Source organism: Lactuca sativa, chromosome 3 (assembly GCF_002870075.4).
Source record: "Lactuca sativa cultivar Salinas chromosome 3, Lsat_Salinas_v11, whole genome shotgun sequence".
Taxonomy (NCBI): domain Eukaryota; kingdom Viridiplantae; phylum Streptophyta; class Magnoliopsida; order Asterales; family Asteraceae; genus Lactuca; species Lactuca sativa.
The window spans coordinates 279,892,416-279,918,979 of NC_056625.2; the positions used below are offsets into that span (position 1 = coordinate 279,892,416).

The 26,564-nt window shown below is 34.3% G+C and overlaps 1 protein-coding gene across 2 annotated transcripts; it reads left to right on the forward strand.

The window, feature by feature from the left end:
* Window positions 1-392: 392 nt before the first annotated feature.
* On the forward strand, window positions 393-12,095 carry LOC111877375 (uncharacterized). Of its 2 annotated transcripts, XM_023873904.3 has the most exons (12): window positions 394-638; window positions 2,167-2,251; window positions 2,323-2,374; window positions 2,485-2,505; window positions 2,602-2,655; window positions 3,380-3,430; window positions 8,514-8,576; window positions 8,676-8,741; window positions 10,286-10,324; window positions 10,401-10,517; window positions 10,638-10,730; window positions 11,624-12,095. In XM_023873904.3, exons 1-12 carry the CDS (start codon window positions 551-553, stop codon window positions 11,873-11,875), a joined length of 981 nt encoding a protein of 326 aa, XP_023729672.1. In that variant the 5' UTR covers window positions 394-550; the 3' UTR covers window positions 11,876-12,095. The 2 variants fall into 2 exon arrangements, with proteins under 2 accessions (XP_023729673.1, XP_023729672.1); XM_023873905.3 differs by lacking the exon at window positions 2,602-2,655 and having other exon boundaries at window positions 393-638.
* Window positions 12,096-26,564: the final 14,469 nt, after the last annotated feature.

A 26,564-nucleotide genomic window follows, 5' to 3' on the forward strand; every position in this document is an offset into this window, starting at 1 on the left:
ATTGCAAGGACCAAAAATATCAAAATATGTAAAGAACGAGGAGCAAAGTGTAGTGACTATTTCTGTCAAAAAAAAATTGTCCAGTTTACTATTCCTAAGCTTCATATATATATATATATATATATATATATATATATATATATATATATATATATATATATATATATATATATATATATATATATATATATATATATATATATATATATATATATATATATATATATATATATATATATATATATATTTGCATGGTTTAAACAATAGTACATCAATTGCCCTTATTAAAATCATAAAATTGTTTTACATTCCTTTACGCATGAACCTCGTTTAATACATTATTGATCATTACATTTCCCTTTTGTGAAAACAACAAAAACTAAGTAGGATCAGAATTCGTCTAATAAAAACTATCAACTTCAACATGAGCTTCAATATTTGTTAATTGCAATCGACCTACACTTACATCCTCACAGTCCCAGATTGCACTTCAGAAAGAGTTGTGTTTCTAACCTTTTGATCGTTCTTACTCCACCTAAAGTTTCCTTTTATGGCTTCTGCTGCAGTAATAAGATTCTTTATCATCTTCACTTCGCTTCCATTAATCACACATTCTACCCCATTTGTTGTCTTTCATGGTAAGTGTTTCTCTTCCAATATTAATCATTGCATAATCCGATTTGGAGTTTCATGGAACTTAGTCGGACGATCTTGTTAAATACCCTTGAGTTGTTCTACTGCTTTTGTATTTTTATTGTTTATTGTAGGAAAGTAAGTTATTGAATTTATTCTTATGTTGGTTCGTGCTTAGATCTTGTTAGTGTATCGTTTGATGGTTTCATTTGATTACTTTGTTATGGATTATTTGACTTTTATACAACATCTTACAGCTCATTTTATATCTTAAAGCACCTACCATGGGGATTTTTTTTGAGGTCCATAAATCCATCGACTGGGTCTATCAAAAGTTTCATCATTGATATCTGACAACATTCTCAAATATTCTTCAAATTTGGATATAGAGATTTTTTTAAGTATTCGATTCAAAAGGGAAAAGTTAGATTATGTTTACATATAAATAAATCTTATTTATTTAAAATACTTATTATACATTATTGATATATGTACTTTTAAGAGCATCGTGTTACAAAGACAAACGTCACTCTCCATTCTAACTTACGAAAATGTTTTGTGTTTGACTGGATTAGAAAATTTTCATTACTTATAAGGTTTAGGAGGGTATCACTTCTAACACCAGTGGCGGACCTTAGTGGAGCATTGGGGGCCCCGGGCCACTGCTCAATTTTCAGCACGTGGTGTAAAAAAAATTTGTTTTTTTCTATTAAGTGCATCCGCTTGAAATACAAGGGACATCCCTATTAAAACAGTCTGCGTTTGCCACTGCCTAACACCTTGCCAAATTATCTTTTTGAATGACACATCAATTTACTCTCTCAACACTTAATTTTTAGCATTTGCAAGGAAGTGGTAACACTCCTAACATTCTAATTTTTTTTTTTTTTTACTTTTCGTTTTTAATTTTAAATATATTATATTTTTTTAATACACAAACAATTAATATTAAATAAACTTTATTTTTTAAATACAAACACGAGATGTAAGGTGTAAATTTAAGTGTAGGGTGGTGTGTAACCAATATTTACATACAATCTTATTATGTAAGGGATGTTTGAATATGCCTTCTCGTAGTGATTTCTGACGTAAGGCTATAAATAGTTAGTAAATTTTTTAAATGTTTTAACGGTAGACAATGTGACCTCATACTTAGCTTATTGGGGGAAGCTTCCTGTTTTCCATATGTTTTGTTGAACTATTTATAGTTAAAACTATATGCAAGAATATTTATTTGTGTATTATAACGTTTTACTTCTGTTTCTTTATAGCACAAAAATTTACTTCCAATATCTTTTTCTTATTAATATATTGAACTTTAAAAAATCTACCAAACATTGAAAACTGTTTTGTATTTTGTAGACATTGTTATGATTGTTAGATTTTTCATATAACAAAGTTATGGTATGGAAAATAGAAGTAGGATGCTATAATAAGTAAAATGAAAGTTCATTGTTGTTTATTGCATATATAGCTTATAGTTATAGAATTTTTTTCTAAGTTTCTACTTTGTGCATGTATATTTGTTTATAGGCGTTGCGGATAGTTGCAACAATGAAGGACTCACACAATTCATTGAACATTTAAGCGAGTGGTCTAATAGTCATGGTTATTGCATGTATAGCCTCTTTAACCCATTATTAAAATGTGTATTTTTATTTTTTGTATTGAAAAACGCATTATTTGTAGAGAAATTGGGAATGGAATATTGGATTCTTGGTTTATGCCATTTGACAAACAGGTGATTTATCTACCATCTACTGTCATAAAAAAAAAAAAAAAATTCAAATTGCATTCTAGTTTTTGGAAAAATAAGTTTGACTTGGGTTTATTGCATTTTGTGTACTATAGACGGAGATTGCTTGTGAAAAGGTACTGAAACTAATGATAAATACTTTTCTTTTTTTACTTTTTTAGGCATCCCAAACTTGCATGTTTCTAATTGTATATATTTTTCATAAATATCAGGTGAAGAATATGAGTGAACTCAGTAAAGGTTACAATATAGTTTCACTTTCCCAAGTAAGGACGATTAGTATGTTAATTTGTTTTTTACATAAACACAACATTTATGTCTCGCTATTGACTTTGGGCTAAATGGTATAAATGGGAACATACTTCCATTTATTTGTGTATTGTAGCATCTTACTTTTATTTATTTTTATTACAACATTGTCCTTTCAATCTTTACTCTTTATTAAATGGTTGCACTTTGAAACATCTCCCATGTTGTACTTGTGATTTTTTTTTCTTATTAAGACAATATATTTTGAAAAAACTTCCTAATTATAGCAATGAAAGTTTGTTTTTATCTGAGATAATGCTATGAGTGGTAGTTTTTCAAACTATAATGTTTTAATATAAATTAATGAAAGCAAGATGTCATAATAAACAAATCATTAAAAGCATGTTGCTATTTCTTGTATCTAATCTAATTTTATTTTTTTTCTTAAAAAACAACATTCTAATGAAAAAAATGACTTCCCCAACAGTGCAACGGCAAGATAATTTAACAATATATTAGATAACTCTATACAAGTCACTAGCATAGCTTAAAATATATTGGAAGGTGCCATAATTTACATATTGATTACACTTTCCTTTATGGTAAGAGGTGACCACCAATTTTATTTTTTAATTTTTGATTTTATTTTTTAATACGAGGGGTGAAATCAAATAAAATGAACTGTTAAACAATGAAACAAGTGAAAAATGTATAAGTGCTTGTGATTTTGACATTGTGTAGGGTAACATGGTAGGACGAGGAGTTCTTGAATTTTGTGATGGAGCACCTCCGGTGAGTATATATGTTGAAACTGTACAATTATAAGCTGCATTTCTTATAACATGACATGAAATGATGCATTTTGCTTTCAAGTTAGAAAAAACACAGATAATCAAAATATCTCTTTGATTAATAGGAAAATAGCTCAAAACCTATGTTGTGTTTTTGTGTACAGACCATATCTCGGTATCTATACATATATATACTCCTAAACTACCTAACTTGTAGAATAAGATTACAATTAGGAAACATGACCAATCTTGCCATATTTAACGATTGCTTGGTCTCCAAGGTCTTACAAGACTTAGGATTCCAACAATCACCCCCGAATCTCTAAGTCCTTCTAGAGAATTCTTCAACCCCGATCAAGCTCCTCATTTCCTTGAACTTGGTTCGAGCTAATGGTTTCGTAAGAATATCTGCCCTTTGTTCTTCACCGGGAATGTATTCCACCTCCACTTGTTCCCTTTCGACACAATTACGAATGAAGTGAAACCTCGTGTGAATGTGTTTACTCCTTCCATGAAAAACGGGATTTTTAGTTAGTTCGATAGCCGACTTGTTATCAACTCTAAGAATAACTTTCTCTTGTGCTTTGTTCATTATTTCCCCAAGCAAATCTTGAAGCCATATTGCTTGACATGCACTCGCTGTGGCTGCCATGAACTCAGCCTCGCAAGATGATAAAGCAACGGTATCTTGCTTCTGTGAACACCATGTAATTGGTGATGACCCATAGTAGAAAATGTGACCGGTTGTGCTTCTCCCGTCATCCGGGTCAACATTGTGACTACTATCACTATAACCAATAAGCCGCTTTTGTCCCATTCTCTCGTACTTAATTCCGTATCTCGTTGTTCCTCGTAAGTACCTTAGAATGTGTTTGATTGCACCACCATGTGATTCTCTTGGACTTTGCATATATCGGCTAACAACTCCAACCGCATATGCCATATCGGGTCTTGTTTGCAAGAGGTATCTAAGACATCCTACCACTTTTCGATATTGTGTTGGGTCGACTTCGGGTTCATCTTCAGCCTTCGACAATTTATTTCCCGGTTCCATCGGTATGTGGGTCGGATAGCAGTCATGTAAACCGGCCTCTTTTAAAATGCGTTGAGCATATGCTTCTTGGTTTATAGTAATCCCCGATTCTTCTTGCTTAACTTCAATGCCAAGGTAATAAGTTAATCTTCCAAGATCCGACATCTCAAAGTTCTTGGACATCTCTAATTTGAACCTCTTGATCATGCTCAAATTTGTACCTGTGACAAATAAGTCATCAACATAAATTGCTAAAATTAGCAAGTTAGATCCTTCACATTTCCGGTACACCGATGGTTCTTTCATGCACTTTTGAAATTTCATATTCTTCAAAATCCCATCAAGCTTCGTGTTCCATGCTCGAGGTGCTTGTCTTAGACCATATAGTGCTTTTGTAAGGCGATATACTTTATGCTCGTTGCCCTTCTTTATATAGCCTTCCGGTTGTGACACATAAACAGTTTCTTTTAATTCTCCATGTAAGAATGTTGTTTTTACATCTAAGTGGTGAAGCTCCCACCCATGAGTAGCTGCTAAGGCTATAAGAAACCGAATGGTTTCAATTCGAGCTACCGGGGCAAACACTTCCTGAAAATCAATACCGGGTTGTTGCACGTAACCTTTAGCAACCAACCTTGCCTTGTATTTATTAATGGTGCCATCTGCATTTTTCTTTAATTTGAACACCTACTTGAGTCCAATTGGCTTCACCCTCATAGGTTTGTTCACAAGAGTCCAAGTATTATTTTTGTTTATCGACTTGATTTCTGCATCAATGGCCTTGACCCATTCTGGTTCTTTCTTCGCTTCTTCAACCGATACCGGCTCGTCATTGGTTGTTAGAAGGAGTTCTTCGAGATTGTCAAGATCAAGCTCATAATCTTGAAATCGTCTTGGAGGTACTCTTGCTCTCGAAGGTCTCTGGTTTGCAGCTCCTTGTTGAACATTATTATTTACCGGACTTAGTTGTTCATTATCTTGTACATCCGCTCCGTCTCTAATCTCTTGATCCGATTCAATTGGATCATTGTTTACATCGTTTCCTTGGTTGTTGTTCACATCTTCTCTTGGATAGTCCCATGGTATTATGAATGAACTCGGTTCTTCATTGTTGATTCCTGCTTCTTTAATCCAATCCCACCCTTTGGTTTCATCAAAAATAACATCTCGACTCACGATTATTTTTTGTGTTACCGGGTTAAATAACCGGTAAGCTTTCGTACCCGGTTCGGAACCAACATGTACTAGTGGTCTTGATCTTGCATCCAACTTCTTTTGATTAACCGGTTCAACTTTTGCATGTGCTAGACACCCAAATATACGAACATTTTCTAAATTCGGTTTTCTTTTATACAACTTTTCGTATGGAGTTGTATCACCAAGGACTCTTGTGTAAACTCGATTGATTAGATTTGTTGAGTGATTTACCGCTTCTCCCTATAAGTAGTTTGGAACATGCATTGCCTTTATTATACTTCGTGTCATGTCCATAAGAGTTCGGTTTCTTCGTTCCACAATTTCGTTTTGTTGTGGAGAGTATGGGGCGGTGAGATGGCGTTTGACTCCGTTTTGTTCACAAAAAGAATTAAACTCGAGAGAGGTAAACTCACCTCCTCGATCACTTCTAAACACTTTCAAAGTCTTTCCAATTTCATTTTCCATCAAAGCTTTGAATTTTTTGAAGTGTGTAAACGCCTCACTCTTTTCTTTTATGAGATAAATCCACATAAATCGTGAAAAATCATCAATTAGTGTGAAAATGTATCTATTTTGACCCTTGGTTGCCGGCGTGATCGGACCGCATAAATCACCGTGAACAAGATCCAATGGTTGTTTCGCTTTGTATGTCGTCATGGTTGGGAAGGACTTTCTTGTTTGCTTGCCGACTAAGCACGATTCACATAATTGATTCTCATGATCTAATTTTGGTAACCCTTTGACTAAACCCTTCTTGGACATCTTTTTCATTGACTCGAAATTGATGTGCCCAAGTCTTTCATGCCATCGCCACGCATCTTCACTTAGTCTGGAATGAAGGCAAATAGGAACTCCAGTCTGTAATTTTATTTTATAAAGGCGGTTTGAAGTTCTTTGTACTTTCATTAATAGGCAATTATCGGCATCGTGTGTGGTTAAATAGTTGTCTTTCATTTGAATATCACACCCGGCTTCAGTTGCTTGTCCGAGACTTATAATATTGTTTTTGAGATCCGGTATGTAGTAAATTTCCGTCATCAGCCTTTGTTGACCTTTCTTGCCTTGGAAAAGTATAACACCTTTTCCCTTGATTTTTACACACGAGTTGTCTCCAAATTTAACCCTTCCGGTTATGCCTTCGTCAAGCTCGGAGAAAAATGACCAGTTCCCCGTCATGTGATTGCTCGCCCCATTATCCAAATACCACACATCGTTTTCTTGTGGGTCGTATCGAGACGGTATCACCTTCTCTTCATTCAAAAACACGGTCTCGTGTAAAAATACGGCCTCGTCGGTATCGTCATATTCAACAAAATTACTTTCTTGTAATTTTTTGATTCGGTCCGGGCATTGAGACGCAAAATGGCCCGGTTTATCGCACCGGTAACAAATAATATTGGAGCGGTCCTTTCTAGGTTTGCGGTTCTTTTCAAAATTAGAATTGGGCTTTCCTCCTTGGGCTTGTGTTGTTTTATTTTGGTTAATTCCGTGTGGGGTTTTTTTGAATTTTGGCCCATTTGAGTTTTGTGATCTAGCAGACCCAGACCCGGATCCTTCATGCTGATTATACCCACCCGATCCACCAGCCCCTTTCCATTTGCCCTTCGACGATGTACTCTTCCGATTCGAGTTTCCACTATGGTCGACGAACAGGACCCTCGTCTGACCCTCACCTCCGGTCTCGTCCTCCTCCCTAATCCTTTCTTCATACGCCTTTAGCCGTCCTACTACATCTTCAAATCCGACGGTTTTCAAGTCCAGTACCTGCTCTAATGATGCGACGATGTGGATGAACTTTGCCCTTGGTAGTGATTTCAAGAATTTCTTCACCATTCTTTGTTCATCGATCGATTCACCTAGTGCGGCTGCCTTGGATGCAATTCCAGACAGCTTTCCCGTGAAAGAGTCGATCGACTCCGACTCAGTCATCTTCAAACGATCGAAATCGGACATTAAGGTCTGTAATCGTGCTTCCTTCACGCGGTCAGCCCCCATGTGCCTTGATTTGATTGCTTCCCAAAGTCCCTTGGAAGATTCTTGCTCACCGATTTGGATTATGAGTTCTTCAGGTATTGATTGATAAATTAAACCTATTGCTAAATCATCTTTGTCTTGATTTTTTGTAGTTCTAGGTTCAATTATCTCCTAAGATTTGTGAATCTTTAATACTACCTTCATTCTCATTGACCACACCATGTAGTTTGTTGACGTGAGCATACGGCACTGAACAGAGGTTGATCCAATTTCTTTCACCCTCACCGAAGCCTCTCCATCCCCTCCTGACATGTTGATCTTCTTATCAACAGGTAAGATTTGATCTCACAGATTCTTGTTTCTGAAGCTCTGATACCAATTCAAGTTAGAAAAAACACAGATAATCAAAATATCTCTTTGATTAATAGGAAAATAGCTCAAAACCTATGTTGTGTTTTTGTGTACAGACCATATCTCGGTATCTATACATATATATACTCCTAAACTACCTAACTTGTAGAATAAGATTACAATTAGGAAACATGACCAATCTTGCCATATTTAACGATTGCTTGGTCTCCAAGGTCTTACAAGACTTAGGATTCCAACAATTTGCATTCGACCTAGACTGATACCAATATTTGGGACAAAAATTGCAATTTATGCAACAATGTTTGGTGTTTTTTTATTTATGCATAAAAGATGTTTTTTATACGAAATATACAACCATGTTTCATTTTAGTATCAACATGTGTGTGCAACATTGTAAGAAAAACAAGTTACCTTGGTTAAATTCTTATTTGTGCAAAAAGTGTTTCATTTTTTGCCAATTTATACGCCAATATGAATGATGTGAACCTATATCAACTGGTTATAACAGGTGAAAAATTACATATCATTAGGAGGTCCTCATGCTGGGGAAGCATCAATTCCATTTTGTGGTGTAAGTCTAAGATATTGTCAAGAAATACACTTGCATTGGATTTGATCACAAAAATCAATATAACATTTTGTTCACAAAGATTTTGTTTTCATTATGCAGTCGGGTTTGTTGTGTATTCTTCTGGCTGATTTGATAGATTTGGTGGTTTATAGCGACTTTGTCCAGGTTAAATTTCATATCTTCATCATAACCTAACCTAAATGAAAGAAACAATAATTTACTTTCAATTTTTTTATTATTGCATTATATTTTCATTTTTTCTTATTACAACATTGTACTGTGAATTCATTTATTATTGGAATTTGATTATTAAAAAAAAAACACTATATCACTGGGATGACTGGTTTAAAGTGTATTAGGTTATCCATTCCTATAGTCGGTTGATGTTCTAAAGTGAAATCCCCTAATACGAAATAATTTAAAGTATAATGTTGTAATAAGAAAACACCGAAAGTACATTTATATAATAGGAAAACTGAAAGTGCATGGCTATTATAGAAAGTTTAAAATGTGCATTAATATTTCTTGCATTTTTCCTATATTGTATAAGATTTGGATAAAATATGAGTATGAGGCAATACCCTTATGGTATATGACAATTTAATCAATGAAATTGGCATGTCTTCTAAAAGGGAAAACCCAGAACAAACAAATGCCAAAATATGGAATATGATATATTATAAACTAAAGATGAAGAATATGTAATTAGAAAAATTGGTAAAATAATGATTCCAAAATGATGTTATCGAATTCTAATACAGAGGATTTCGAAATAAATGGAAGTTAAGATAACAACATAACTATATTAAAAAGATTTTCTAACGACTTATTTATTGATGTAAAAAAGCATGATATGCTACGGAAACTCAAATATCTTACGACTCTAATATTGACATGATTATTGAACATATTACTAAGTGTTTAATATACATATCTAGCAACATCATGCTCAAGCAACGTTAGGGCATTTCGATAGCCAATTTCCACAATCTTCTTAGTTTCAAGCATAATCACTTTTCATGTCTTTTACATTTTACACCTTCTAAAAACTTGGCAACTTTCATTTTATTGTAATAAAAGCAACCTTAAATAAAACCTAGTGCACAAAATTCTCTTATTTTTATGAGCATCAAAGGATATTTAGGAATTTTTTTAATATTGAAACATTTCTAAATGGGTTAAATGTAACTATGTAAGAAATCACAATGTATTTTAATGATTTGTTTCTGATAGCATCATAGTATCCTAATTTTGTTTCTTCTTATTACAACGCTATAATTTAAAAATTCTACCCAGTTATAAGAATATTATCCAAATACAGATCAATTTCACCACTATATTAAGTAGATTTTTTCAACATACAGTGTCTTAATAAGAAAAAATGAATGTAAAAAGTCGTGATAAATGAAAATAGGAACCTATAATAGAAAACATTATAAAAGGACGATTATATTTCTTGCGTTTATCCCATATAAAAATTATGTGACATTAAGATTTCAAAACTGAAGAAGTGCATAATCTCACACGACCAAATTTCTTATGAAATTTTCTACTTCAAATAGGAAGATAATATTTTCAGACCTTGAAGAGTTTTGACAATAAATACATTTGTTCATCCTTACAAACATTTGATAAAGAATTTCTTATTTTCATGTAAGATTTCATATTCTTTCTTGGGATTTGCTTGAAACTTGATATTGTCTATACAGGAAAACTTTGCCCCATCAAATTACGTCAAGATCCCCACTGTGAGTACAAATACTTATTTATCTCTTCATCAAAACATATTAACTTGAAGGACTAAATCATAATTTCATTTTGTAGGATATTGATGGGTATAGAGAAGGGTGTAAATTCCTCCCAAAGCTAAATAACGAGTTTGAAAAAAATGCCAAATACAAAGAAAGGTTCACTAGCTTACAAAATTTGGTGCTTATAATGGTAATGTTATGTATCTCTTCTCTTTTTCGGCAGCAATGTAGAAATTTTACTAAATAAGGTAGAAGTCACTATAGCATAGGCAACTATTTAATGCAGTTTCTCTCTTGAAATGTGATCCAGGATGATACAGATTCAGTTTTGATACCAAAAGAAACTTCTTGGTTTGGGTACTTCCCTGATGGAGCCTGGGAGCCATTACTTCCAACAAAAGAGGTAAATCTGTATGCATCTATGACTTGTATGTTGGAATTCATCAATACATATGCATCCCGAAATCTTGATTTTCATTTATGTATATACAAACAATGCATCAATCAGTTGTACAACAAAGGGCTTCTAGCCCAACAGTATAAGTGTTGTCCTCCCTCCTTGAGGTCGAGATTTCAAGTACCGTCTTAAACAAAAATGGAATTAGAAGTAGTTTAGAACTAGATCATATTTATTGTTAAAAATTGGGTTCTACAACATTACTCATTAGCGAATCCCAAGATCCCAATTTTTGTACCATGTATCAATGAGTTTTACAATACAACTCATTGTCAATACTTTCCTTGATTATTGATTTTCACTTATGTATGGGCGTGGGCAGCAAAAGTTTGGGAGCTTCTAGCTTTTACTGCAATAAAAATTTTGATTTATACAAAAAAATTCGTTTAGGAATATGAGGGTTTAGCTATTGAACTTTTTTAATCAATTTTCATAATTGTCCTTATATATATATATATATATATATATATATATATATATATATATATATATATATATATATATATATATATATATATATATTAAAATAATTTTCTTTTTATGTAATTTTACACATTTCAAAAGTTTCAAGCTATATTTGTCAAATACTCATATAACAAATAAAAGTTACAGCTAGCTACCAGCTACCAACTTCTGGCTACAAGCTACAATATATGTTCTAGTTTTGCCAAATACGCCCTATGTCTAGAAACAACAAACCATACATTTATGGTTTATACAATACCATTCTTTAAATTTCTTCAATTTCGTTTATGATATGGACCATGCATCCAAGGTTTTTATGGTATAAGCCTACTTAATTTTTTTGTGAAATACTAACTATATTTATGTATGTATAGACACGATTATATATTGAAGATTGGATCGGGTTGAGGACATTGGACGAGGCTGGGAAGGTGAAATTCGTAACAGTTACAGGAGGACATCTTGAAATTTCAGACGATGATATGAAAAAATATATTGTGCCATATTTGGTAGATGAAGCTCTCGAGAATTCCATTATGAAAGAATCTTTGGAGAGTTTCCAAAATCGGAATATGATGCCACGAGTTTTATCAGAAAACATGGTGGAAAATAAGATCTTCAACTAAAGATTATGTATCACTGGTGATATGATTCTAATGTTTATTTCTTTATCAATATCTACATTTATATAACCTATAGTATACTATAAAAAACAAAAAAGGGAAGTCTTTGTGAATAATATTTCAGTGTTCATCTACTAAATTGCAAAACACCGATATTTTAGGAACAAATGTAACTGATAAGTGGTTGGATGGTCATACATCATACAAAACGAGTTTCTGATTTTCTCCAAAATTTATATGCGGAGTTATATAGAAGTGTGAGAATATTGTCTTGATTAATTATAATTCTTTATAAACCGAATGTAATCAATTGTAAGTTTAAGTACTACTCACACAATACAACCACTTGATTGTGTGAATAATACTTTATACAAAGTTTTATTTTCAAGTTGAAACATGACTATTATGCTTTGAAGGGAAATATATAAAAATATATAAACAAGTCAATTTGAGTTTCTTCAATAGAAAAAAAAATATAGCAATGAGCTAGAAGAAAAAAAATGTTACTTATAAGTACAAGATAAAGTTGGGTTTTAATGCCAAACAACCCAATTAATCTTAGTTTTCCTACTCCTATTAGAAATCCAAGAAAAACGACATATCATTGAGGGAAAATGATTTTCTTTCCATCTCATTATGAACATAGTACATTTGCAAAATGTATAGACCCTTGGGCCTAACATGACTAACATATATGGACTATACAAATAATAATAACCCATAATGAATATACACTAACACCCCCTCCCCCTGGCAGTTTGAGCGGGGGGCTTGTAAACACTCAAACTATCTCTGAAATCATGAAAAAGCGATGTCGGAAGGCCCGTGTAACATCCCAAAATACAGATAATTTTTTTTAAGTTCATTCAAAATGTACGATACTCATATTAGGTAAGTCAAAATTGTATCATAGTAACATATTATCATAGTATAAAATCCCAAAATCTTGTAATACGGAAATCACAGGGTGATGCGGTGGGATCAGGCTGGGCCCTTCCCCTTTGAACTCATGTACCTGAAACATAAACTTGAAACTATAAGCACAAATCTTAATGAGTTCCCCCAAAATACCACATACCATACGAACATACAACCAATCATATTTGGGTGCTTGTACTCCCCATCGGCCTATTTCAATCGGACGCTATCAAACATATATGGGTGCTTGCAATCCCCTTCAGTCTATTTCAACCGTATACTGTCAAGCATATTTGGGTGCTTGCAATCCTCTTTGGTCTATTTTAACCGTATACCAGGTCTATTTCACTATGACATCCCCATTTTCATGGCCGAAAAAGACCAATTTATTTATGCTTTTATTTAAAAATCAGAGTATACTTTTAAAAGAAAGTGTTGCGGAATTTGTTCCCAAAAAAATTTGATAAATATTTTATCAAAGCATTTCCGAAGAAATGTATTTCATTATATTAAAAAGACAAAACTTCAAAAAATTGTCCCAGTGGTTTTAGAAAATCCGAAGTTTAGTCCTTAATTTACAAAAACCTCACGGGTCTTCCCTGTGGTTTCAAAACTTTTAACATATGGTCATTTTCTCTAACTCTGTTAGCTTTTGACCGTTAAGTAAATGTCATTTCTGTCTTTTCACTACCACAGGGACCATTTATGAAGTTTTGCTTTATTTAAAAAAAAAAAGAAAAAATATATATAATTATTTAATATTAAATGGTCTCTCCTTCTCTCTCACAAAAAAGAAAACTCGTTTCTTCATCATCTTCATTCACATACATCACAATCAATTGTTAAGTTGAGATATCAACCCATTTTGTTCCTCTTAATTTATGTTCAGATCATATGGTTTGGTATTTGGTCCAAAGGAATTTCTCCTGTTTCTTAATTCATCTTCATCTTTTGGTACTCCTCTATCTAGTAAAGAAAACCCAGAAATTACACAAGTCCAATCAATCAAACCTCCATAACTAGAGCTTTAATCCATGTTAGAATACTTGAATCAACTGTAGAGGAACTCTTAACTAGGGTTAAGCGACCTCTGAATCAACATCCACTGGTTGTGGTTGCTAGAATGGGTGATCATGAGAGACCCAGATGATATTTCCATGTCCTTATACGCTATTTCCAACGACCGTATTTGGCGGAGAAAAAACCGGAGACGACCTTCTCTTCAAACAGCATCTACCTGTCTCATAAGGTATAGAAAAAAAAAACAACTAATTCTGAGAAAAAAGATCCCACAATTCCACTTAGAATTTGGTTTATTAATCACACCATAAACAAGAAATTATCTTAATCCTTGAAAAATTGATCTGGATGTCATACTTTTCTATCATAGAATTCATTTTTCTAATTTTATATTGGATATTAGATGCTGATTAGTAATCTCAGTCAAAATTGGTAATTCCTCTTGGTCAAGCATTTCAGTGAACACATGGTGTGTACTAGTGAACACACACATCTACAACAACAAACCTAGATCTTGGAAGCTCAATTAATAACAAGAAAATTACACACTATATTTTCGAGAACATTGATTATTCCTGTCTGAACTCATTAGAGTTCTTGTAAGTTGCAAACTACTTAGAACCATCTCGTCGACTTCAGATCTGCTCAATTTTATGGCTCGATTTTCAGACTTATGGCTCGATTCCAGTCTTTAAGTAGCATCAAAATATTTCGTTCTTTGTATACAACTTCCCACCATGGGCCACAGACACAGAGAAGGTTCTCGTTGTCAACAATTCACCATGGTACAAGATGAAGTGCTTGCCCAAAAACTTGGTCCCATACCAATAAAAGTTGACCCCAAGTTATTTGATTATATGTCGACCCCAGAAAATAGAGGAGAGAAAAGAGAGATGGGATCCATGATCGATTGTGGTAGTGAGATCTAGTGAAACAGGAAGAAGAAACAGTAGATGTGAGTGATTCTTTTATTTTTGAACTGCACTAATCTGGGTTTCTTTGAGAGTAACTCAATTTAGGATCTATTTTTCTTCTTTTAGCGATGATTCCATTTTCTCTCATCTGCCATTAAATCAGGAGAGAGAGAGAGAGAGAGAGAGAGAGCGAGCGAGAGATAGATCTTTAATATTAAATAATTATTTTTTTTCTTTTTTTTAATAAGGAAAAACTTCATAAATGGTCCCTGTGGTAGTGAAAAGACAGAAATGTCTTTACTTAACGGTCAAAAGCTAACGGAGTTAGTGAAAATGACCATATGTTAAAAGTTTTGAAACCACAGGGACGATCCGTGAGGTTTTTGTAAATTAAGGACTAAACTTCAGATTTTCGGTAACCACAGGGACCATTTTTGAAGTTTTATATAAGTTGGTACTAAAACTACTAATAAGCTCTAGTAAGTTCTCTTTTACCAAATTAATTAACCAAAACAAGCTCTTCAGTTAATTCTAACATTATACTAACTTAGTTAAACAAGCTCTTAATCAAATCAAAAAAGCAGCATTACGAAGAGTAAAATTTACAGTTATATTCAATACTTATCACAAGCTTGGAAGCGTAAACATATTTGATTTTTAGTTTTTAACATAATCAAATCCCAACGCGAAACCGATCTATTACTTGTACTTACTACTAGTCAGTTAAAAAAAAATATAGATTTTAACAACAGAATAACTAGAGTGATTTAATCCTAAATTAGGTGATCAATCTAAAAAGAATTAAAAATAAAACTTTTATGAAGCACTAAACTTAAACCACCAGATAGAAATACAAATAAAAAACCGAATCTTAGATTAATAACATAAAAAGTACAAGTCCATTATAAAACTAAAAACTATGGTTTTTAGCTAGACATGTCTAAAAAAATCTAAATAAAATAATATTTTAATATAAAAATGATAAAAACTAAACTAACTGGTCAATTCGTAATCTTCAAATCTTTGTAGTTCTCCGAAAAATGTCAGATTCTCTGAAAATCGTCAGAAATTCATTTGGAATGGCTTTATAGTAATCTATATTTGAATCTAGAAGTCAAGAAGGGTATTTATAGGCAATTGGCATCATCACATAAGAATATCGATGTTTAAATGGTCGTATAACCCAAAAACGAGTTCACGAAAAAATATGAAAAATCTGGAATATGTGTCTGGAAATTTTTAATGAAGTGTGATGCTATTTTGAGACCTCTTCAAAGTTACACAATCATGTAACTTGAAAAACACGATTATTTATGATCATGTAACTGGTTCGAAGTCTTAAAATTCAATTTTTTGTTTTTTGGAGTTGCGGAAAAGTTATACGATCGTGTAAAAATTTGGTTGATCATGTAATGTAGTTACATGTCTCTAATGGTCTCCAGAGTAGTCCAAAAAATTTGTGAAGTAAAAACACAATCATGTAAATTCATAAATGCATGATTCGGATATGAATTCTTCAGTTTTAGCAAAATTAATCCAATTTCCATCTTCCTCACGTGTTTTAGCTCCATTAAGCTTCAAAAATGCATTCAAGGTGCTTCCAGAATACTGCTCCACTAAAAATACTTGAAAACGACACAAAAATATTAGTAGTATGGGAGTTTCGGTGAAAAACATAAATTGACCATTATTTACACTAACGCATATATAAAAGAATGAATTATTGTACAAACGCTAATAAAAACTAATATAAAAATGCATAAAATGGCATCTAACAAATCTCCCTAAGCTTAAACCTTACTTGCCCTCAAGTAATAAAAAGATTAAACATTACAACCAAATTAAATGGAAAGATATAGATGACCTAAAAAGAAACTTAGAATAAAAACTAAAATAAACTAAGGAAACTAAAATTTTGAACTTGAAATAAAAATATGGAAATGCAATGCAAAAAACTAAAAACACTTCACTTTGTTTTTTTCACTTTATCAAACTTTACATTGAGAAAGCTCCAATAAAATCATGACTTAAACACCAGTCTCACAAACTCTAGTGTAATCCCAGAACCCAATGTCAGAAAAGTGATTTAACGGTGCAAACTGATAAACCAACCATAAAATTAAATAAACTTTATACATTAATTAACATTCTTAAAAAATAACATATTTTAGAATTTTATTTCATTTTAACTTCATAATAACTACCCAACTCGACCCATCTTTATACACTCCGACAAGGAATAATCAGCCCATCTGAAGGGCCCGACACCTATGCTTTCACTATTTTGAAAGTAGCATACATCACATCACACAGATTCTTCTCTTGCACCAGATTAGGCTTTTGGCGACGCCTTGCTTGATTGAGACTTGATATTTACTTTTTATCTTCGACTTTAATTTATTCACTCATTTTGAGCTTTCTTGAGAGTTCTTCGATTAAGTGCTTGAAATTGATCAAGGTATGAGATTTGACAGTTAGTATCACTATGAGCTCGGATATGACAGTTTTGTCCACTTCTTCATTTTTGTTGGTTGAATGAATACTTTGTGAGTATCGATTTACCCAAAAGGGCAAGGTGTGTCAAAAAATAGGGTCGAGTTCTATGGATTCAAGACTTATTGAGTCAGATGTTTACTTAAAAGTTTCGAGAAAATAGTTCTAAAAATTGTTTTATTTTTGTTTACGAAGTGTTTCAATATAGGTTTTATTTTGGGTTTATAATTGGTTTAACAATTTACGATGTATTACAACATTCCTTGTTAAGAAAAATTATTACTATACCTACCGGTATAGAGATTAATGTTTTCGGTTCCTATCATGATCCATCTTTGCAGAGCAGATTTGCAAGTAAAGGACTTCATCATATCATATATTTTTTTTCTATTTTTTATGCAGAATATAAACTAAAAATACAATTACAAACATTTTCAATTTTTTTCCTCTTATAATGAAGAAAAACAAACACATGATAGATAATATTTTTTTGGACTTGTTCTCATATTTTTAATGCAATGCAAATAAAATAAAATGTAGAAAAATACTGAAATTTTGAAAAAAAAAATAACTATAAAATAACTTGAAAAAGCGAAAAATGAAGATATTTTTTGAAAAAAAAAATGCAAATTTTGGACTAACCCCTCCTCAAGCATAAAATTAAGCATTTCCCTCAATGCTCGTAGATGGAATGGACAGCTTAATATGACAGATATAAATTTTTTGCATCTAGGAAAGAATGCACCCAAGAATTTGAAGAAAAAATTGATTTTTGACAAAGTTTTTGGCAAAAATTTTGAATTTCGATAATCCGGAAGACCCTCTGATTTCCCCTAGTTTACTTGGAACTACGATCGACTTTATTGAAAATGGAAAAGATAAAGTACGTGGGTTGCCTCCCATAGATCTGCCATTTTAAGTCGTTGGCTTTACTTTGTACAACTAATTTTTTAACTAGTGAAAGTGAGACTCTTCATTAGCTCATATTCTTTATCTTTAACTCCAGATCCCTTAAAGTATGGTAAAATTTTAGGATATGGGAACTGCCTGGCAGTTTAGAAAATTTTTAGAATTTTATTGGATAAATCTTTTTTTAACTTTTTTATTCTTTTACTTTTTCTGGTACCCTTAGAAAAAATCATCTCCTCCGCTCCATTTTAGCTCTTTTCATCTCCTTTGATGCATCATCACGTACTTTCATGTCTAGAAATAACTCTTGCAAAACACGATTAGACAACTCACAACAATCCTCAGGGTAAATGACTGATGATATCCAAAAAGTTAGCAGAAAAATTACCAATAGGAATATCAGTATCATTTATATTAAAATTCTCCACCTCCCCATCAAATTCCATAGAAAGAGTACCACTAAAAACCTCCATTATGTTTTAGCAGTTTTCATAAATAGTCTTTCTAAAGTAATAGATTTTTTTATCAAGAATATACAAATCGTCCATGTCCAAAATGTAAAAATTTGTGGGAAAAATTAGTTCACTCACTTGGACTAGAACATCCTCCAGTAAACCTTGTGAGTGTACTATCGATTAGTTAGTCAACTACATGCTAGTTGATTCTTATTTAGTGGTTCCAAATTTAACGATTTAAAAATAGAATAAGGGAGGACATTGACATATGCACCTAAGTCTAACATGACTTTCAGAAAATTGAGGTTTCCCAAATTTACAAGGAATCGAGAAAATTCTCGGATCCTTGCACTTTGGAGACAACCTTTTTTTTCAAAATCGACGAAATACTTTCATAAACCTTTAATTTTTAATTACCTTTTATTTTCTTTTTCTTAACGCAAAGCCCTTTTAAAAATTTCTTGTAATGAGGTATTTGTTTTATTACATCGAGTAACAAAATATTTACCTCCACCTTTCAGAATCTTCCTCCTCTCTTCCACACTTCATGCATCGAAGTCTTGACGGGAATGGTTGAACCAGCTTGTATTCTCGAAGGATCAGTTTTGCTTGTTTTGGACTTTAATTTTCTTCACCCTTTTCAGTTTCTTTTTCGCCCACGATTTCTTCCTCGACTTGCTTGGATCTTCATAAATTTATGTTTCAAATTATTTTCAATTTACACATGCAGTTTACCTTGAGATTCCAGCCGACTCATGGAAGTTGCAAGATGAGACATTTGTTGTTCCAAATTTTTCATGTTTGCTCTTGTTTCATTTTGAAATGTGTGAGTGCTAGTAACCAAGATTTTTACTATGTCTTCTAACACTAGACTAGAGTTGCCATATTGTTGACGTTGGAAATTATGATGGTTGATTCTAAAAACTAGGTTATTGTTGTTGTTGTCGAAAATCCGCTTGTTGCTGTTGTTGTTGAAAATCAGGCGGGTGTTGAAATTGTTGTCTTTGCTGAAAATTACTACTCTAACCTTGATTATTTTGCTAATAAATTTTTTTTGCTGGCAACCTCTGATAGCTTTTACAGCAGTAGTTTCCTCTTGCAGTAACAAATACATATAAGTTGTGTACCTGGTTTGTAAGCAGATTCCACATGGTTTTGTCGCAAGTATGATTCCTTTTTCTTTGGTGAGAAGAATAATAGCTTTTTTCAGCTCAAAAATATGGGCTTCGTGATGAGGTGTATTGATTTCTTTTACCCCGCTTGGTTTATCAACTTATCACTCGTATTTGTTCCCGAAATGTTTCGACTCTATGGCTAGTTTTCGATCAGCTCTCGGATTTGATTCAGTGTCATGTTGCCTAACGATCCACCGCTTAAAGCATTTATCAATCTTCAATGCATGGGTCAGACCTTCACAAAATCACTGGTAAAGGTGGGGATTATTGATTTCGTGTTGTGAACATCGAATAATCATCTTTTTGAAGCACTCTCAGTACGTGTGTAAAACTTCTTGTTTTCCTTGTCTGATGTCAATGGTCTCACGGAGAAGGCTCGAAACTTGTGTTTCCAGAAAATATTTTCCTAAAAATAATTTTGCAAGCTCGTTCAATGTAGTTATTGATCTGGATGAGAGCTCGTATAACCATTCTTTTACCGAGTCTTGTAGAAAAATACAAACGCACTTAATTTTATATGATCTTCTCTCTAAGCGTGTGGCTTCACTCCGAATCAGACGATGTGAAATTCCTTAAGGAATTTATGTGGATCTTTGTTTTCGAGGCCTCAGAATATCGGAAGAAGATGTATAAACCCAGATTTTGAATTAAAGTTTTGGGCAGCTGGAAAATTAATGTAGAGAGGTTATTGAACAACCTCTTGAGTAGCCCACTCTCGGAGAGTCTTCTCTTCAGTCTGTGCATCTCCCAAGTTTATGGCGGACGATTCGGAATCTGATTCAGATGATTCAGTGGTTTTATATTTTCCGAAAGGCGGTGGGTAAGGTTTCTTAACACTCTTAGTAGGTGATAATGGTGGTGCGTTTGGAAAGGATGAAAAAGTGGCTTCGGGTTCATTCCACAATGGACTGCCTTGTGGTGTGGTTATTTATGGTGGTAAGGAAGATGATGGAGTTAATAAACCTCTTTGTTGCTTCTAAAGTTTTGTTTGCTTCTTCAACTTTCTCGTGGTCATCTCAAGTTCTAGATTAAAGACTAATGTAAAGGTATATAAAGATCTAGGCATAAAAACTATTAGCAGTATCGTGTCCCCCGACAACGACGTAATTTGTTAAACATGTCACAAGCATTTAAAAAAATAAAAACCACTGCTCGAATGCACTAAACGATAACACATGGAAGAAAAATCGAATCCATAAGGACACAACATAAAAGTCCATGACTCTTTGCGCAAGACACATAATAGTGAAAAACATGAAATATAAGAGGTGCTGAAAATAAAAGGTATTTGAGTTCTACTGCAACTTTCATAACTATGCAATCACTTCAGATCTAGTTATATAACATGCGTTCTATATAAGATGGTACTGAAAACTACTAATAAGCTTTAATAAGTTCTCTTTTACCAAATTAATTAACCAAAACAAGTTATTTAGTAAATCCTAACATTTTACTAACTTAATTAAACATACACTTAATAAAATCAAAAAAAGCAGCCTTATAAACAATATAAAATTCTCAACAACATTTAATACTTCTCACAAGATCAAAAGTGTAAAATATGTGATTTTCAGTTTATAACATAATCAGACCCTAACGTCATCGCTCCTCTTTTCTTCTATAATGGAACTGCATCTGGTCCCCACTTCTTCTCTTTTCTTGTCCGCCGATGTAACATCCGGATTCCCAGGTATTATTTTTTTTTTCTTTTATTTTTGGGTGTTGTGAGGAGACTCTGCGAGTTGGAGTCTAAACTCGCCGAGTAGGATCGCGGTTTTGCACACGGGTTCGCATCTGGACTCGGCGAGTCCACGCTGTTTAATGAAACCCTAATTTCTAGGGTTTGAGACCTATTTAAAGGGGCTTATGGCCGTCATTTGCGGCCACCAACCCCAGAGAGAAACCCTAAAGAGATCTTGAGCGTTTTGGGAGAGAGAAGAGGCCATTGTTAACCTTTAAAGCATTGTTTGGCAAGGCAAAGGAGGTTCTAGCTAAGAGGAAGCAAGGAAGGTGGACATTCTTCGAATTTGGAGCTCAGAGCATCACTTTGGAGGTAATATTTTGGCTCCCTTTCTATTGTTATGATGAACATGGGGGTTTAGGGTTTCTTGACCCCTTTGTTGGTTAGATTTGATGTCCATTTCGTCCCTATTTGTGATGAGGCTTGGAATGGGATCCATAAAGGTCCAGAGAAGCTTTATTCCTCAAGCTTTATGAGGATTCATGGGAGTTTTGACCAAGGGTTATGAAATATGGAACTAAAACATCATATAGGAGCAAATAGATGTTGTTTGAGCATCAAGGTTTGGACTTTACGTGATTATCATGCTTGGGGAGGCCAGATCTATGATTGAATGGAACAGATCTGACCTCAGAAGTGGTTTTGAGTTTATGCGTGGCATGAACTCGCCGAGTCTGAAGAACAGACTCGGCGAGTAGTATGAAGTTTACCCGTAATCACTCAGTGAGTGGACTTGTCGAGTTGAGTGAGTGACTCAGTGAGTCAGGGTGAGTTAGGGGGGAACTGAGTTCAAGCCGGAACTCACCGAGTTGTTCTTGAGACTCGGTGAGTTGAGTCGTGGTGGCCCCGCGATTCATGCCAGGTGGAACTCGTCGAGTCAGGGAGGTACTCGGCGTGTCAAGAGAGAATCTAAGAGAGTCAGTGGACACGTGTAGACTCGCCGAGTCGCCCTAATGCACTCGCCGAGTCCGGTCAAAGTTGATCGTTGACCTTGTTGACTTTTAGGGTTGAGTACAGTTGTATTTATGAGTGTATTACTTTGTGTGATTAGGCGGAGGCTAGACCACATTTATTCCGAGTCAGATATTTAGCGAGACATCGAGTTGAGTCTTCTCACTATACATTACCTAAAGTGGTATATTGTGTAGACCAGAGGGTCTTATGTGTTATGTATGAGATTATGTGCTATGTGTTATGTGTATGTTGTATGTTGTTATAGACCAGATCGAAGGGTCCAACGATACAGACCGGGCCGGAGGGCCCAACGAGGTATGACCTGACCAAAGGGTCCAACGAGCTACGGGACGGGAGGGTCCCGTTGAGACACATCGACCGGAGGGTCGTATTATAGCCTTGAGTGGCGTATGTGTTGTATGCGGTATTTTGGGGAACTCACTAAGCATTTATGCTTACAGTTGTTGTGTGATGTGTTTCAGGTACCAGTGATGAGCGCGGGAAGGCGCCGGCATGATCCGTACATACTTGAGGAGTTTATGTTTTGGATTATGGGGAGATGTTTTTGTGATAAATACATTTGATAAAATATGGGTGATTTTATTTTGTGAATAAATGAACGTTTTGAAAATGAAAAATTGTTTTGAAAAATTTACGTTGTTACAGCCAAGCACTCGCCGTTACTCGCCATCAACATATCTTTATTATCGTTGTTGCCGCTGTCTTTTGCTTCTATGTTTTTTTTTTCAGTTTAAATCGTCTCCTCCTAATCAAATCACACTGCGGGGAGATATTAGTGATTTGGGTTATACTAATACCCATTATAATTTAGGTTAGGCCAATAATCCATTTTGTATTCCTATTTATATGAGATTAAATCCACGTTATAATCAAGCAATCCATTATCTTACAAAAAAAACAACATAATCACTTTAGGTAATGACGAATTAGAACTAATCAGGATGCTCACAATAATAATAAAAAAAACAATAGATAAACACGTAGATTGGACCATCTCAAAATAATAATTCCATTTTGTCTCTTTTTAATTCTTCCAAAATACCCCCTCTAGCCTCATATGTGTTCGTGTCATGTTCAAAATCCAATGATGGTTGGTTTACATCTCTATATTTTGTATATTTGATGTGTTTTAAGGTCACACAAAAATCATGATTTTCTTATCTATCCAAGATAGATTTGTTCTACCAATTTAATATATCAAAATTCATAATTATATGCCTCTCTATATAAATAACATATTATATAAACTATAAATAATAATAAATTATTAAACTTACATGTTTAAATAGTCAAATTCTAAATGCTAGATAGATAACATATACTCTAAAAGTCTAAAACGTTAAACTAATATACATCAATTATCATTATCATTATATACTTATAAAGGAAGCAGTTTTTCTTTCATCACATTCATTTAAAACTCTCATTCATTTTTCCTTTCACCACATTCATTTGAAACTTTCACGACTTTTCAATTTCTTTCTAATAATGATTATAAATTGGTTAATAATGTTAAATAAATATAAAACCTAAAGTGTAATCATATTGTAAAACCCCGTTTATGTATTAAATAAATAAATAAATTAATGAATGGCTTGTAGCCCTAAATAAATAATTATATATAAAAGGATGGTCTCGAAGAGCTAATGGTCACAATTTTAGAAGTCGGGGGTTAAAAGTGTAAGTTTCGGATGGGTTCCGTAAAGAATTATGAGGGCCGGGATTACTTGGTAAATTATTTGGACTTAAATTGAAAAGATCTTGGATGATGGGGGCTGATTTGTAAATTCTAGCCTTATTATGAAAAGAAATTGGGAAGGAGGGACCAAATATGTTAATATGCACATGTTTGATGGTGGGCACGGTTGATCCCGTCACAATCTTTCAGCCTCTCTCTCTCTCTCTCTCTCTCTCTCTCTCTCTATATATATATATATATATATATATATATATATATATATATATATATATATATATATATATATATATATATATTCATATTATACTCCCTGGTAAACCCTAAACCTAATCTCATCCGCCATATGTTCATTAGCCGCCACTACCCCCTTCGTTTCTTGCTATCGTCGGCAGTATTGAGGATCGACGAGAACCCCCGGACAAGTCACATTGGTTTAGAGATCATAAGAGCGAGGTCGATGTCGTGAGGTTGCTGCGGGCATCATTCTCGGTCGTGTCTCCGCTTCTCTATTCCTTCTTCTTGCTGTGTAGTCATCGCCACCACCGAAGAATCACCGGAGCAGCCATCGATCTTATTCTGTCGTCGGCGAACACAAAGAGTCTTGAGGAGATCGGGGAATCGCGCTTCATAGGTGTTGCTGTTCATGGTTGGGTCGCACGATTCCTTTCCTCATTCCTTCTGTTGCCCTACGTCAGCCCAAGTCTGCCGCCGTCACGTTAATGATGCCTCCGACCATCGCATGTTACCGAGAAGGTGGTTGTGGTTGCGTTTTCTTTATTTTGTGAGAGCTGCTATTCAGATTTGTTCATGTCGTGGGTTGTGGGTGTCATTCCGTGTGTAGGGTGTGTGTCTAGTTAGGGCGACGAGGGAGCATGCATTCAGTCGTTAGATGTATGAGGATGGCCGGAAATCACGAAAAGACCACCACGGCTGCCAACCATGGTGGCTGTCACCATCTACCACCACAGCCACCACAAGATGGTTGTGTGGGTGTGTTTATTTCGTTTAGTGTGTGTTTATTTTGGGATTATAGCTTTGTAAAATGTAATTAGAATTGGAATAATGAAAAGAAATCCAAAACCACCACCGTAGGGTGGTGGCTGCCGCCTCCTGCCACCACCGACCGTCGTGTCGGGTGGCGGTATGCCTCGTTGATGTTGTGATTTGGTTTGGATGTTTGGACAAGGGGCTAAAACCCTAATGGGCCCAATGAAGCTCAATGGACTCTAATGGACCCAATAAAACCCTAATGGCCTCAATAATATATTAGTGGGCTTAATAGGCCCAATAAATCCCTAATTGACCTGAAAGCCCAACAAATTGATAAATGGATTAATATTTGGATTGGAAAACCCTAATGCCAATAAAACCTTAATTTGGGAAATTAATCGGGACATACGAGAATTATTTAATAACTTGAAAAATTAAATAATAATCATTGGCAAGGATTAATTTAAGCAATATTGGACTTAATGGATTAAGTCCTTAGTGGATTAAGTCCTTAATGGGTTAAGTAGGAAACTTAACCCTAATCATCATTTTATGTGAAACCCTAATTTCAGTTGGATTTATTATTGGAGCTTTCATTTGGGCCTTTGTGATTGGATTATAAATGGGTCATCCAAGATCAAGCAAATGGATTAGAATAATTAATGGGCTTTGTGGTAAGGCCCATATGAGGAGTTGGGCCCAATTTGGAAAATTGGGCCATAGATGGGCCATAGTTTGGGCCTTTATGATTATGTGATATTGGGCCATTAGAATGTTGAATGTTAGACTGGACTAAATGGTTGGGCCTTATGGTAAGACCTTGTAAGGGTTTGGGCCCAATATAGAAAATTGGGCTTTGATTCCTAGTTGGCTTTGGGCCTATGGATTGGGCCTTATTGGGCTTAAATAAGCCAAGCCTGGGGTAATGTAGTAATTATTCAAGTATGTATTATGGTTATGTGTTGGGACCCAATTATTAATTGGGTGTTATTTTGGTGTTCATAGTTCAGGAATCTGTCAACCAATAGTTGGGGTTCAGCTTGCGGGACTTCTGCAGTGTGGGATTGTGTCTACGGGACTTCAGCAGTGTGAGGTGAGTTACCTTCCAGTAGCGGTGGGTCTACGGCCACAATGTCGGCCCATCAGTAGGAGTTGTATGATAAGATGATTGTCTCTGCGATATTCATCTAGGTTTGCTACTATCTAATATGTTATGTGCTACTATGATATGATGCTATGTGCTAGTCACAGTAGGGGAGATAGTCCCCAGATTACCGGTCGATATGGTCGAAGGGGTAGTCATGCCCAGCCATGCTAGATAGATTATGTGATATGTGTTATATGGTAGTAGTAGGGGGTGAAATAGTCCCTAGTTGTCACACCCCAAAACCAAGAACGGCGGA